At 49.4% G+C, this 13,012-nt stretch overlaps 1 protein-coding gene across 1 annotated transcript; it reads right to left on the bottom strand.

Moving 5' to 3' along the window:
* Positions 1-1,456: 1,456 nt before the first annotated feature.
* On the bottom strand, positions 1,457-8,960 carry PGP (phosphoglycolate phosphatase). The gene is given in 3 exon segments (XM_056534766.1): positions 1,457-3,298; positions 8,224-8,778; positions 8,781-8,960. Coding segments are annotated over 3 exon segments (915 nt in total). The 5' UTR covers positions 8,818-8,960; the 3' UTR covers positions 1,457-2,975.
* Positions 8,961-13,012: the final 4,052 nt, after the last annotated feature.

Here is a 13,012-nt window from a genome sequence, read left to right as displayed (position 1 = left end):
CCCAGGGGCTTGAAGAAATAGTTCTCCAAGCTTCCACAAATCCGGACAGGCGTCCCCCTACTGGAGTAAAGGTGTCATTGTTGGGAAACTTTGGGGCGGAAATCTCTATTGGGATTAAAGAGGAAACCCCTACCTCTCCCTGATACTCAAATTTTTTTATTTTGGCTCCCCTGAAAGGAACGCTTACCTCTGCCCCTACCCCTAAAGGAAGATTCGGGGGGGGGGGGGGGGGGGACAGGATAACCATTATTTTTATCAGAAGCTTTAAGAAGAATATCGTCTAAAGGAGGCCCAAAGAGAAGGTCACCTGCACAAGGGATAGCACAGAGTTTAGACTTGGATGTGACATCCCCTTTCAAGATCTGAGCCAGATGGCTCTCCTGGCTGAATTCGACAAAGCTGCAGACCTAGCAGAAGATTGAACAAGATCCACAGAAGAATCTGCTAAAAAATCAGCAGCTTTGGAAATCACAGGAAAATAATTAAAAATGTCCTGCCTAGGAGTTTTATGTTGTGCTAACCATACTCTTAGGGACCTAGACACACATATTGAGGCTACTGAGGCTCTAAGAGAACCTGCTGCTACTTTCCAGGTTTTTTTATTGAACAAATCAGCTTTCTTATCCATAGGATCAGAGAGAGAGCCGAGATCTTCAAATGGTAAAGCAATCTTTTTAGAGATTTTTGCCACCGGAGCATCAATAAGGGGGGCTCTATCCCAATTCTTTGTGACTTCCTCCTGAAAGGGTTATTTTCTCTTCAAGTGTTTAGTCAGGTAAGAATTTTTGTCTGACTGACTCAACTCCTCATCGATGAGGGCTTTTACTTTGTTATGGAGACTGAAAGTGCGCCTATCTTTAGGACCTAGACCATCAGAGCGCATCCTCAGCTGACAAAGGCTCTTTACTTCCTCCATATTGGTGTTAATACGGATAGCCTTAATAAGTTATTCTGTATCCCCACGAGTAATCCAGGATACAGAATCTGAATCTTCAATTTCTTCCTCAGAAGATAAAACCTCCCCTTCTTCCCCTATAGTAGATTCATGAGAGGTGGATTGGGATAGCGGGGCAGGAAGGGCCGCCGTATCCTTCTGGTTTGTTAGGCCTAAGCCATGCAGAGAGCTCTTAGGCTCATCCTTAATCATCTTTTTGATGGTTAGTGCTAATGAAGATGATTCTTGGGCAACTAAGGCGTCTACACAGGACGGACAAATAGCTCTTTATGGGTGCGTTCACACTCTTCGTTTTTGCGGGTTTTCCCGCTGCATATTTGAAAGTGGACGGGCTCTCCTCGGCTGTCCAAAGCAGATTTTCCATGGCGGAATTTACGCTGCGGGAAATCCGCCACAGTCCCTACTGACTTCAACGGGGCTTGTGGCAGATTTTCCGCAGCATAAATTCCTCCGTGGAAAATCTGCTGCGGACAGCAGAGAAGAGCCCGCCCACTTTCAAATACGCAACGGAAAACCCGCAAAAAGCGTGTGACCGCACCCTATAAGAGGAATCTAGAGAGTTTCTGCACTGCGCACATTCCTTATAATGAGCTTTAGATGACGCTTTGCTAGGGGCCTCAGTAGAGCTTTTATCTACCAACAATAAAGCACATGATAACCCCAATTAGCCATTAAGAGGAAAAAAAACATGGAAAAGTCTCACCCAAGGAAGCTGTAGTACCGGGCTGGAGCTCTTGGATTTAGCGAGTCCACCTTCTTTCCCAGGATCAGGCATGCTGGAGGAGGTCTTCGGTCTGGCAAGAACCGGAATTCAGGCACCAATTCAGGAACACTGCAGTATAGGATACCGCACAGGTGCAGGAGCTGGCTGCTGCAGTCGGTGTGATCTCCAGACGCAGGAGATGCAACAGACGTCCAGGACCAGAATTTGCGTCGTTTTTTGCGCGCATGCCAACTGCGCGTCCCCCGTCATCATTGCGTGCCGTCTCCCTTTCGCATGCGCGCGCTAACACGCGGGGAGGATGCCCAGAGATGGGAGAGCTGGCCACCCGACCTGACGACTCCACGGCGCCTCCCGAAGAAAACACCGCCGAACCTCAGTCATGCCGAGCGGCCCCCATGGGGGATTTACGCCGGCCAGGAAACCCCTCTCCACCAGAGGCAATGGGGGCCCCGCAGCTCAGGATCCGGAGAAAGAGGTCAGAAATTCTTCCAGGCCTCCTATCCGTAGGACAGGAAACCTGAACTGAGGGTGGAGAGGAGGTCCAAATTTATCCAGGTTTCCTGTCCCACGGTGGGAGGTCCTCTCCAGGGGTGCTGTCATGGGTGATAGGGTAAAAAAAAAATTTAACAAAAATGCTGGGGTTACCCTAAATTTTTCATTTTCACATGGTAAAATAGGGAAAAAAAGCCCCCCCAAAATTTGCAACCCCATTTCTTCTGTGTAAGAACATACCCCATATGTGGATGTAAAGTGCTCTGCAGGCGAACTACAATGCTCAGAAGAGAAGGAGCGCCATTGGGCTTTTAGAGAGAAAATTTGTCCGGAATTGAAGGCCGCGAGTGTTTACAAAGCCCCCATAGTGCCAGAACAATGTGACTGTTGGCTGTCCGGGGATACTGCGAGTTGTAGTTTTGCAAAAGTTGTAGAAACACAGTTTTGAGACAATTGATTTAAAGGGTTTTACTTTAGGTTTTGATCCCTATGTCTTTTGATGGAACCACATTCCCTATATTTGTGTGGTCTTCCCATCTGGATACGGCTTATTGTCATAAAGAAACCAAACCTCAAAGAATAATCATTTAAGACTATACAGAGCATTTTTTTGTAAAATAACATTCTTTTTATAAAATAAATTAGAGGGTTAATTTCTCAATAAAAGTTAATTCTTCCCCAAACCTATCGCCCCTGGAACATGGGGGCGGTACATAACTTTTATTATAAACATGTAACAATTAAATTAACACCTGCATATGTTAAAGCTATTCAGGTTATGTGAGGGAACCCCAGGATGGGTCATTAATCAGCAGAAGACAGTGCCGGTAGCAGGTCAGCAACAGAGTCCACATAGAAGTCCGGGACCATGGAGAGGGTGCCGTTTTCTTGGTGGGACTTTGCATCTTCCAGACTAGAGAACCCGGTAAGGGTCAGGAGCGTACGGATCCCACAAGTAGAACCCATCTGAATGTCTGTGTCCAGGCGATCTCCCACCATCACAGTCCTTTTGGGATCCAAGCCGCATTCCTTGACCACACAGTCGTAGAGGAAGGAGTTGGGCTTCCCAATGACCTGGGCTTTGCGATGAGCTGCCGTTTCCACCGCTCGCACCAAACAGCCGGTTCCTAAAATGAAGATAACTGGTAAAGGACCTGGATGCTGCCAATAATTAAAGGAGAACTCCTGTTTATAAAAACGTATCCCCTATCCTAAGGATAGGGGATAAGTGGCAGATCGTTGGGGGTCCGACCGCTGGGAACCTTCGCGATCTCCCGAGTGGTGCCCCGGCTCTCTTTCTGAATGAGGTGTGTTGACCACAGCATGAAGCTGCGCCTGACACACCCCCTCCATGCAGCTCTATGATAGAGCTAGAGCTCTGAAATCAGCAACCTTCGGCTCTGCCATAGAGCCACATGGATGGGGCGTGTGTGCCGCAGCTTTGTGCTGTGGTCGACTCTGCTCTTTTCATGCAGAGAACAGGGGTCGGACCCCCATGATCTGACACTAATGCATCATTTATTTAAAATGAAAAAAAAATAATAAAAAAAGGGAGAAGTGTTAAAAGTTTTGATTGTGGGAGTCTGTGCACCAAGACCACCAATGATCGCTCCAGGCTATATAGGGCTTTTGATCCTGAATCCGTACATACCTCTCCTGCACCGAGATACAGTACCAGTTTATAAAGATATGCAAATTAGGCTTTGGAGTCGACTTTCCCCGCCGCATGTAGTGGTGGGGTTGTCACCGGCTCTATGCATTGTCTTTGGGAGCACCAGAGATACACGAAAACTGTACTTGGGTATCTCCGGTGCTCCCGTAGACATGCATGGAGCGCGTGCCGACACTCTGCTCCGTGCACAAGGAGACGAGGCCCCATTCTGGATATCCTAGCAGTCGGACCCCATCAGATCCTACGGAGAGGGCATACGCTTTTAAAGAAGATTTCCAGTGCTAAGAAATTTTTCTTCTATCTGCAGAATAGGGGATAAACATCTGATCGTGAAGGTCCGACCCCTGGGACCACCCCCTGCGATCTCCCGTACGGACTCGGCTGAGCTGCTGCGTGTGATGTTTCAAACACAGCAGGTGAGCCAGTGCAAACACACCCCCTCCATTCATCTCTATCAGAAAGGCGGAGACATAGCTTTCCTGCGTCTCCACCTCTCCCATAGAAATGAATGAGGGGGCGTGTTTGACCAGCTGACGTACTGGTTACAATCTCCTGTACGGGAGATTGCGGGGGGGGGGGGGGGGGGGGGGGGGGGGTCCCAGCAGTCAGAACCCCACCGCGATATCAGACATTTACCCCTTCTCCTTCAGATAGGGAATACATTTCGTAGTACTGGACATCTTTAAAGGGGAAAAAAATTTTTTTTTTTTTTTATCAACTGGTACCAGAAAGTTAAACAGATTTGTAAATTAAGACTATTTAAAAATCTTAATCCTTCCAGTAATTATCAGCTTATGTATGCTCCACAAGAAGTTGTATTTCTTTCTGGAGTTCTTTTCAGTCTGACCACAGTGCTCTCTGCTGACATCTCTGTCCATATCAAGTACTGTCCAGAGCAGAATATGTTTGCTATGGTATGTTTGCTATGGGGATTTGCTTGTACTGTGTGCAGTTCCTGACATGGACAGATGTGTCAGCAGAGAGCACTGTGGTCAGACTGAAAAGAACTCCAAAAAGAACATAACATCCTCTGGAGCATACAGCAGCTGATAAGTACTGGAAGGGTTAAGATTTTGAAATAGAAATAATTTACAAATCTCTTTAACTTTCTGTCACCAGTGGATTAAAAAATAAATATATATATATATATATTTTCCAGTGGAGTATCCCTTTAAGTAGTGTAGTACTCCTTTAATTTATTGTGAACCAAGCAATAGTTATGCATTCTAAAATTACGCTAACTCCTCATACAAGCTGCTACTGCTTGCACGTTGCCCACCAGCAGTCTTATGTAATGTATTTAGTAACCAGGCCAGAGACAGTTACATGAATGCACCCAGCTAATGCCCTTCCCTATAGGGATGAGTGGTGAAAGCAGCCACTTCCTCCGCTGTCAGGATGACTTGGCAGATACGACCATTCCTTATTTGTCACTTGGCATTAGGAGGACATTTACTTCCTCATATAATTCTCCAGTCACTAAATATAGTCAGGGTCCAGGTGTTGGGGCAGTGTAAAGACAGTCCTCAAGGTCATGTAGAGAGGCTTCTTTAGGTCTCATGTACATGACCACTGTTCAGTATTGTGTTCTCTAGATTACCCCATATACCCCCTTCATACATTCTAACTAGTCAGACATCATCCAAACATACACATGTGGCTTAGCCTCTGAGTCTTATTGCAATAGTGTCATGTATGTCCTGTCCCACCATGTTATACCCATCACATCAGAACTAAAACTGACCATTACGGCCAACAGCCGCAGGAGAATATCGATCTGTCATACATATACCTAAAGGGGTACTCCGGTGCAAAACATCTTATCCCCCTATCAAAAGGATAGGGGATAAGATGTTAGATTGCAGGGATCCCACCGCTGTAGACTCCCGCTTTCTCTGGGACGGCAGCAACTGTGTCCAAAACAAGGGAGCACCTGTGTTTGTGATGTCACGCCCCCTCCATTCATGCTAGTAAGTAGCAGTCACGCTTCCTCCCATAGAACCTGAATGAAGGGGGTGCGGCGGCTGTGGTCGTCAGTCATCCGGCATGGAGCGGAGTTTGTTCCATGCACGGATGACCGGGGTGCAGCTCCGGCGATCGCGGGGGCCCGCTGCCGCGTGATCCCCCCGATCTAACAGCTTATCCCCTATCCTTTTGACATGGGATAAAAAAATTTTTTCACCAGAGTACCCCTTAAATCTCTTAAGGACGCAGGGCGTACCTGTTCCCCCTGCGCCAGGTGTTTAAAACATCACACAGGTCGGTCCCAGCTGCTATTGATAGCCGGGACCCTGGGCTAACAGCGCACGGCACAGATCGTTGTGCCGCGCGCTATTAACCCTTCGAAAAAGAAAGTAAAAAGCATCCCGGCAGCTCAGTCGGGCTGATCGGGACTATCGCAATAAAATTGCGATGTCCCGATCAGCTAGGACGCGAGCGGAGGTCCCCTTACCTTGCTCCGTCGCGCCCGATCGGTGTTTGATTGCTCCGAGCCTGAGCTACATGCTTGAGCACTCAACCCCCTATTACGCTGATCCATGCAAAGCTATGGCTTTACAGGGATCAGGGTAAAAGATCAGTGTGCGCAGTGTTTATAGCCCCCTATAGGAGCTATAACACTGCAAAAAAAAAGTTAATAAAAGGTCATTTAACCCCTTCCCTAATAAAAGTTTGAATTACCCCCTTTTCCATTAAAAAAATTTAACTGTGTAAATCAAAAAACAAACATATGTGGTATCGCCGCGTGCGTAAATGTCCGAACTATAAAAAGATATCGTTAATTAAACTGCACGGTCAATGGCGTACGCGCAAAAAAAAATTCCTAAGTCCAAAATAGCTTATTTTGGTCAATTTTTATATCATTTAAAAAAATGAATAAAAAGCGATCACAAAGTCCGATCACTGCAAAAATCATACCGATAAAAACTTCAGAACACGGTGCAAAAAAATAGCCCTCATACCGGCCCGTACGCGGAAAAATAAAATGTTTAGAAGATGACAATTTTAAACGTATACATTTTCCTGTATGTAGTTATGATTTTTTTCAGAAGTACGACAATATGAAACCTATAGTAGGGTATAATTTTAACCGTATGGACCTACAAAATAAAGATAAGGTGTAATTTTTACCGAAAAATGCACTGCGTAGAAACGGAAGCCCCCAAAAGTTACAAAATTACATTTTTTCTTCAATTTTGTCGCACAATGAATTTTTTTTTCCGCCTTCACCGTGCATTTTTTTGTAAAATGATTAATGTCACTGCAAAGTAGAATTGGTGGCGAAAAAAATAAGCAATCATATGGAATTTTAGATGAAAAAAACACTGAGTCCTTAAGGGGTTAAGTATATGTATGACAGATCAATATTCTCCTGCTGCTTTTGGCCGTGATGGTAAGTTATAGTTCTGATGTGATGGGCATAACATGGTGGGACAGGACATACATGACAAGTACTACACTACTTAAAGATTGCGCCGAAGTACCCGTTTATCGGGTCGATCTTACATTGGGAGAGATTTATCAAAATTTGTGTAGAGAAAGAGTGGCGCAGTTGCCCATGGCAATCAGATGGCTTCTTTCATTTTTCACAGGTCCTCTTCAAAAATGAAAAAAGCAATCTGATTGGTTGCCATGGGCAACTGCACCACTCTTCCTTTGCACAGGTTTTGATAAATCTCCTCCACTGTGCATGGGAAAGATCCTGCAGCAGATACTTTTCAGCACCAAATTTGTATTGTGCATGGGTTCATTTCTTATGGATAAACCATGTGTACAATCAGTGTTGATGGCTGCTTCAACACCTGCCCAACATGGGGTGCAGTTGCGTCTTTCACTTTCTGATGCCAAAAGGTGGTTTGGACCACTTTAGGAGGTGATCAGTCATGTTGGATTTATGTTTAATCAGGTGTTTCCCAACCAGGTGCACAACTACAACCCCCAGCATGCTTGGACTGCCAAGAACGGGTTTAGACTCACTGGGACGGTCCCTGCTGGTAATAGAGAACCGAAAGTCAATGCAGAGTTGCTGCTGGGAAAATACTCAATTAACTCAGAATCCTGCTCCCCCTTTGTACAGGGGGAACCTGTCAGTGTTTCATGCTGCTTGTGGCTTGAGCAGCATAAAACTGATGACAGGTTCCCTTTCAATCCAAATCCAACATGGCCGAAAATCTTTTTGGCAGATATCTGACAGATGACGTCTATGGCGGTGACTAGATGACCATTCCTATGGACTTATAAAACTATATAAAAGCAGATCAGTATTTATATGTCACAGCAGCCAATCAGAGCGCGGCATTCCTTTTCTAAGACGAGAGCTGCTGTGATTGGTTGCTATGGGCGACCACATGTTATAAATGTCCCCTCCTGTGGGCTCAGTACCGGGGATGGCTCGGCCTCCCTCCAGGGGCAGCCGGGTGTCTGTGTTGGTGGCGATGAACAGACAGTCCGGGTCCTGCAGATACCGGAGCGCCCGCGTCAGCTTCATGTAGCTGAAGTGCTCGTCAAACCCAACCACCACTGCCCGCACGTCCGGGTCCTTCTCCAGGGCCGCCCAGTCCTTCATGCCGCCGCTCACCGGCTCCGGGCCGCTACCCACGTGCGGGATCCCCACGGCCTCCAGCTCCCGGCTCAGAGCCGTGCCCCCGATCAGATAGACTTTACCCCGCAGCTGAGCCACGTCCCGCAGGTACCGGGCCGTGCAGTACGCGGTGCCGAACACCTCCCCGGGCTCCGCTCCTAAGCCCAGCCGCCCCAGCTTGTCGGCGTACATGTCCCGGGTCTTGGTGCTGTTATTGGTAAGGTAGAAGACCCGCTTCCCGCTCCGGCGGAGACCCGTGACCAGCTCCGGAGCTCCCGGCACCACCTCATCCCCCCGCCACAACACCCCGTCACAGTCAAAGAGAACCGTGTCCACTGAGGCCAGGAACCGGCGGAAAGATCTCCGCTCAGACGCGTACACTTGGAGGCCGTCATCTTGAGTGATGTTACACAGGCCCCGGCGTCACCTCACCCGGGATCAGAGGAGGAGACTGGGCGGGAACCGCGACTATCACAGGAGACGGGTGTACATGACAGGGCGGGAACCGCGGCTATGACAGGGCGGGAACCGCGGCTATGACAGGAGACGGGTGCACATGACAGGGCGGGAACCGCGGCTATGACAGGACGGGTGTAGAGAACAGGGCGGGAACCGCGGCTATGACAGGGGACGGGTGTACATGACAGGGCGGGAACCGCGGCTATGACAGGACGGGTGTAGAGAACAGGGCGGGAACCGCGGCTATGACAGGGGACGGGTGTACATGACAGGGCGGGAACCGCGGCTATGACAGGGGACGGGTGTACATGACAGGGGACGGGTGTACATGACAGGGCGGGAACCGCGGCTATGACAGGGCGGGTGTAGAGAACAGGGCGGGAACCGCGGCTATGACAGGGGACGGGTGTACATGACAGGGCGGGAACCGCGGCTATGACAGGGGACGGGTGTACATGACAGGGGACGGGTGTACATGACAAGGCGGGAACCGCGGCTATGACAGGACGGGTGTAGAGAACAGGGCGGGAACCGCGGCTGTGACAGGGGACGGGTGTACATGACAGGGCGGGAACCGCGGCTATGACGGGACGGGTGTACATGACAGGGCGGGAACCGCGGCTATGACGAGACGGGTGTACATGACAGGGCGGGAACCGCGGCTATGACGGGATGGGTGTACATGACAGGGCGGGAACCGCGGCTATGACAGGGGACGGGTGTACATGACAGGGCGGGAACCGCGGCTATGACGGGACGGGTGTACATGACAGGGCGGGAACCGCGGCTATGACAGGATGGGTGTACATGACAGGGCAGGAACCCTGGCTATGACGGGGCGGGTGTACATGATAGGGCGGGAACCGCGGCTATGACTGGATGGGTGTACATGACAGGGCAGGAACCGCGGCTCTGACAGGGGACGGGTGTACATGACAGGGCAGGAACCGCAGCTATGACGGGATGGGTGTAGATGACAGGGCGGGAACCGCAGTTATGATGGGACGGGTGTAATGACAGGGCGGGAACCGCGGCTATGACAGGGCGGGTGTAGATAACGGCGGGAACCGCGGCTTTGACGAGACGGGTGTACATGATAGGGCGTGAACAGCGGCTATGACAGGACGGGTGTAGGTGACAGTGGGAACCGCAGCTATGACAGGGGATGGGTGTAGATGACGGGACGGGTGTAGATGACAGAGCGGGAACCGCGGCTATGACGGGACGGGTGTAGATGACAGCGCAGGAACCGCGACTATGACAAGACGGTATAGATGACAGGGTGGGAACCGCAGCTATGACAGGGGACGTGTGTAGATGACAGGGTGGGAACCGCGGCTATGACGGGACGGCTGTAGATGACAGGGCGGAAAACGCGGCTATGACGGGACGGGTATAGATGACAGGGCGGGAACCGCGGCTATGACAGGGGACGGGTGTAGGTGACAAGGTGTGAACCTCGGCTATTTATTTATTTATATAGCGCCTACAGATTCCGCAGCGTTAACAATTATGGGGTACAAACAAAGACAAGTATCAGACATAAAATTACAATTCAAACAAGAGGTGTGGGAATATGTTGGGGACGGGTGTAGATGACAGGGCGGGAACCGCATCTATGACAGGGGATGGGTATAGACAGGGCCGTTTGAAGGAATTTGGGGGCCCCAAGCAAAATGGACATGGAGGTCCCCCTTGATGTTCACACACTTCACGCTCTGGGGCTGGCGTTACTACGTCCTGACAAATTCTGGGAGCGCGATGTGAGTGAACGTCGATACGAGGCCCCCACATTAGGTGCAGCAGAGTCCGTCCCCCCCCCCCCCCCCCCCCCCGATTAGGTGCAGCAGAGTTCCCCCCCCTCACATGAGACTTTTTGCACAGCTCCACTCTCCGGCACCCACTCACATCTACCTGCCTGCAAGATGTTGGGACTACAACTCCCAGCATGTCCTCACTGTAAGGGCATGCTGGGAGTTGTGGTCCTGTAATAGCTAGTGGATGGGTGCTAGATGTGGGCGGGTGGTCAGGGAGCGAAGCTGTGCAAAAAGTCGAGACTTTTTGTGCGACTTTTTTTAACTTTCATTTCCACAGGCATGGTGGGACGACAAGCTTGTCACCCGCCCGCACATCTCCTGACCATGCAACACTACTACAACTCCCAGCATGTCCTTACTGTAAGGACATGCTGGGAATTGTAGTTGTGCGGCACGGGGGAAGTGTTAGATGGGCGGATGACAAGCTTGTCACCCGCCCACACCACATGACTACAACTCCTGGCATGTCCTTACTGTAAGGGCATGCTGGGAGTTTTAGTCATGCAGTGGGGGAAGGTGACAAGCTTGTCACCTGCTTGCACATCTCCCCCCAGCCCTGCTGCATGACTACAACTCCCATTATGTGCTTACTGTAATGACATGCTGGGAATTGTAGTCATGTAGTGCGGTGCAGGCGGGTTGGTGGGTTACATTAAATGTACTAATCTATTTTCCTTTTTTTTTTCCGTCTCATTTCAGATCAGTGTATCCTGTGGACTACGACGATGACCAGTGTTTTTTGTTGTTGTTTAATGTTAATAAAATGGTTAACGAGGGCTTGTGAGGGAGTGTTTTTTTTATTTTTATTTACTTTACAGGATTAGTAGTGGAAGTTTGTCTTATAGACAGAATCCATTACTAAGCTAGGGCTTACTTTTAGCACCAAAAACAGCTAGCGCTAACCCCCAATTATTACCCCATTACCCACCACCACAGGGGTACCGGGAAGAGCCTCTACCAACAGGCTCGGATCGTCTGGTAACGCCCACCTTGGTAACATCAGGCTGTTGCTGCTTGGTTGGTGTTTGGCTGAGAATGAAAATAGGGGGAACCCTATGCGTTCTCCCCCCCCCCCCCCCCCCCCCCATAAATAATTAACAACGCATAGGGTTCCCTGTATTTTCATTCTCTGCCAGATACCAACCAAACAGCAACAGCCTAAAGTTACCAGGGTGTGCAAGGACCATTGTTACTGGCCCTCCCCAGCCTAAATAATGCCAGCCTGTTACCACCTAGGCCCAGGAGCGGCAAGTTCGGAATTTGAATTTCCTCAGTAATTACATCTTGATCAGTGTTTATCAACCAGGATGCCTTCAGCCATAGGCTGTCTAGGCATGCTGGGAGTTGTAGTTTTACAACAGCTGAAGGCACCTTGACAATACAGTATAAACATGCCTCCAGCTGTTGCAAAATTACAACTCTCAGCATGCCATGCTGGGAGTTGTAGTTTTGCAACAGCTGGAGGCGCACTGTTTGGAAAACATTGGACTAGGGCTTCAAGGCGACTTTCACATTGAAATAATTGTCAAGGTGATCACATTGTGACTAAAGATGAGAGAAATTATTTGTTCCAAAACTGCATTTTTGGTGGGAGGGACTTGTTTCAGGCCAATTGCAATATACAGAAAGGAGTAGGACTCCTATCACAGAGGGTAGTCCCTCATCCTGTACACTGGCCATTGAGACATACATTTACAGTGAACCCCCGACATACGATAATTTCAACATGCATGGCCTCTCAGAGGCCATCACATGTTGAAGGCGGCATCAACATACGATGCTTTTGTATGTCAGGGCCATTGCACACGGGGCACCGTAAATGGCCCTCCGGCAGCGCCTTCGTCTCCTTTCTCCTTCGTCGTGATCACGTCACCGTGCACACCGTCCCGTCATCCAATAGGAGAGGCGTGCGTACTGACATGATGGTGGCCACAGAGAGCGAGGATCCCGTGGAAGCACAGACGTCTGGAGCGTCGGGGACACGACGACAGCGATGGAGGGCGACATCCAAGGCAGCGGTGACGGTCCAGAGCGGCGGGGACAGGTGAGTATAACTTCCTATTCTTTCCATTGCATGGATCCCTCAACATACAATGGTTTCAACAAACGATGGTTCATTTGGAACGGATTACCATCGTATGTTGAGGGATCACTGTAGTACCTAGCCCAGCCAATATTTGCCACCCGGAGTGATACGCCTCTTACACATGGCAATATTTGCTGGGACAATGTATGCTTTGCCGCTCAATACTTACAGGATCAGGGACTCCTATCATTGACAAGAGTCCCTGCTCCTGAATATAGTTTCTCTGGA

Source organism: Hyla sarda, chromosome 8 (assembly GCF_029499605.1).
Source record: "Hyla sarda isolate aHylSar1 chromosome 8, aHylSar1.hap1, whole genome shotgun sequence".
In the NCBI taxonomy this organism is placed as follows: Eukaryota; Metazoa; Chordata; class Amphibia; order Anura; family Hylidae; genus Hyla; species Hyla sarda.
This window is presented reverse-complemented; position numbering and strand designations above follow the sequence as displayed.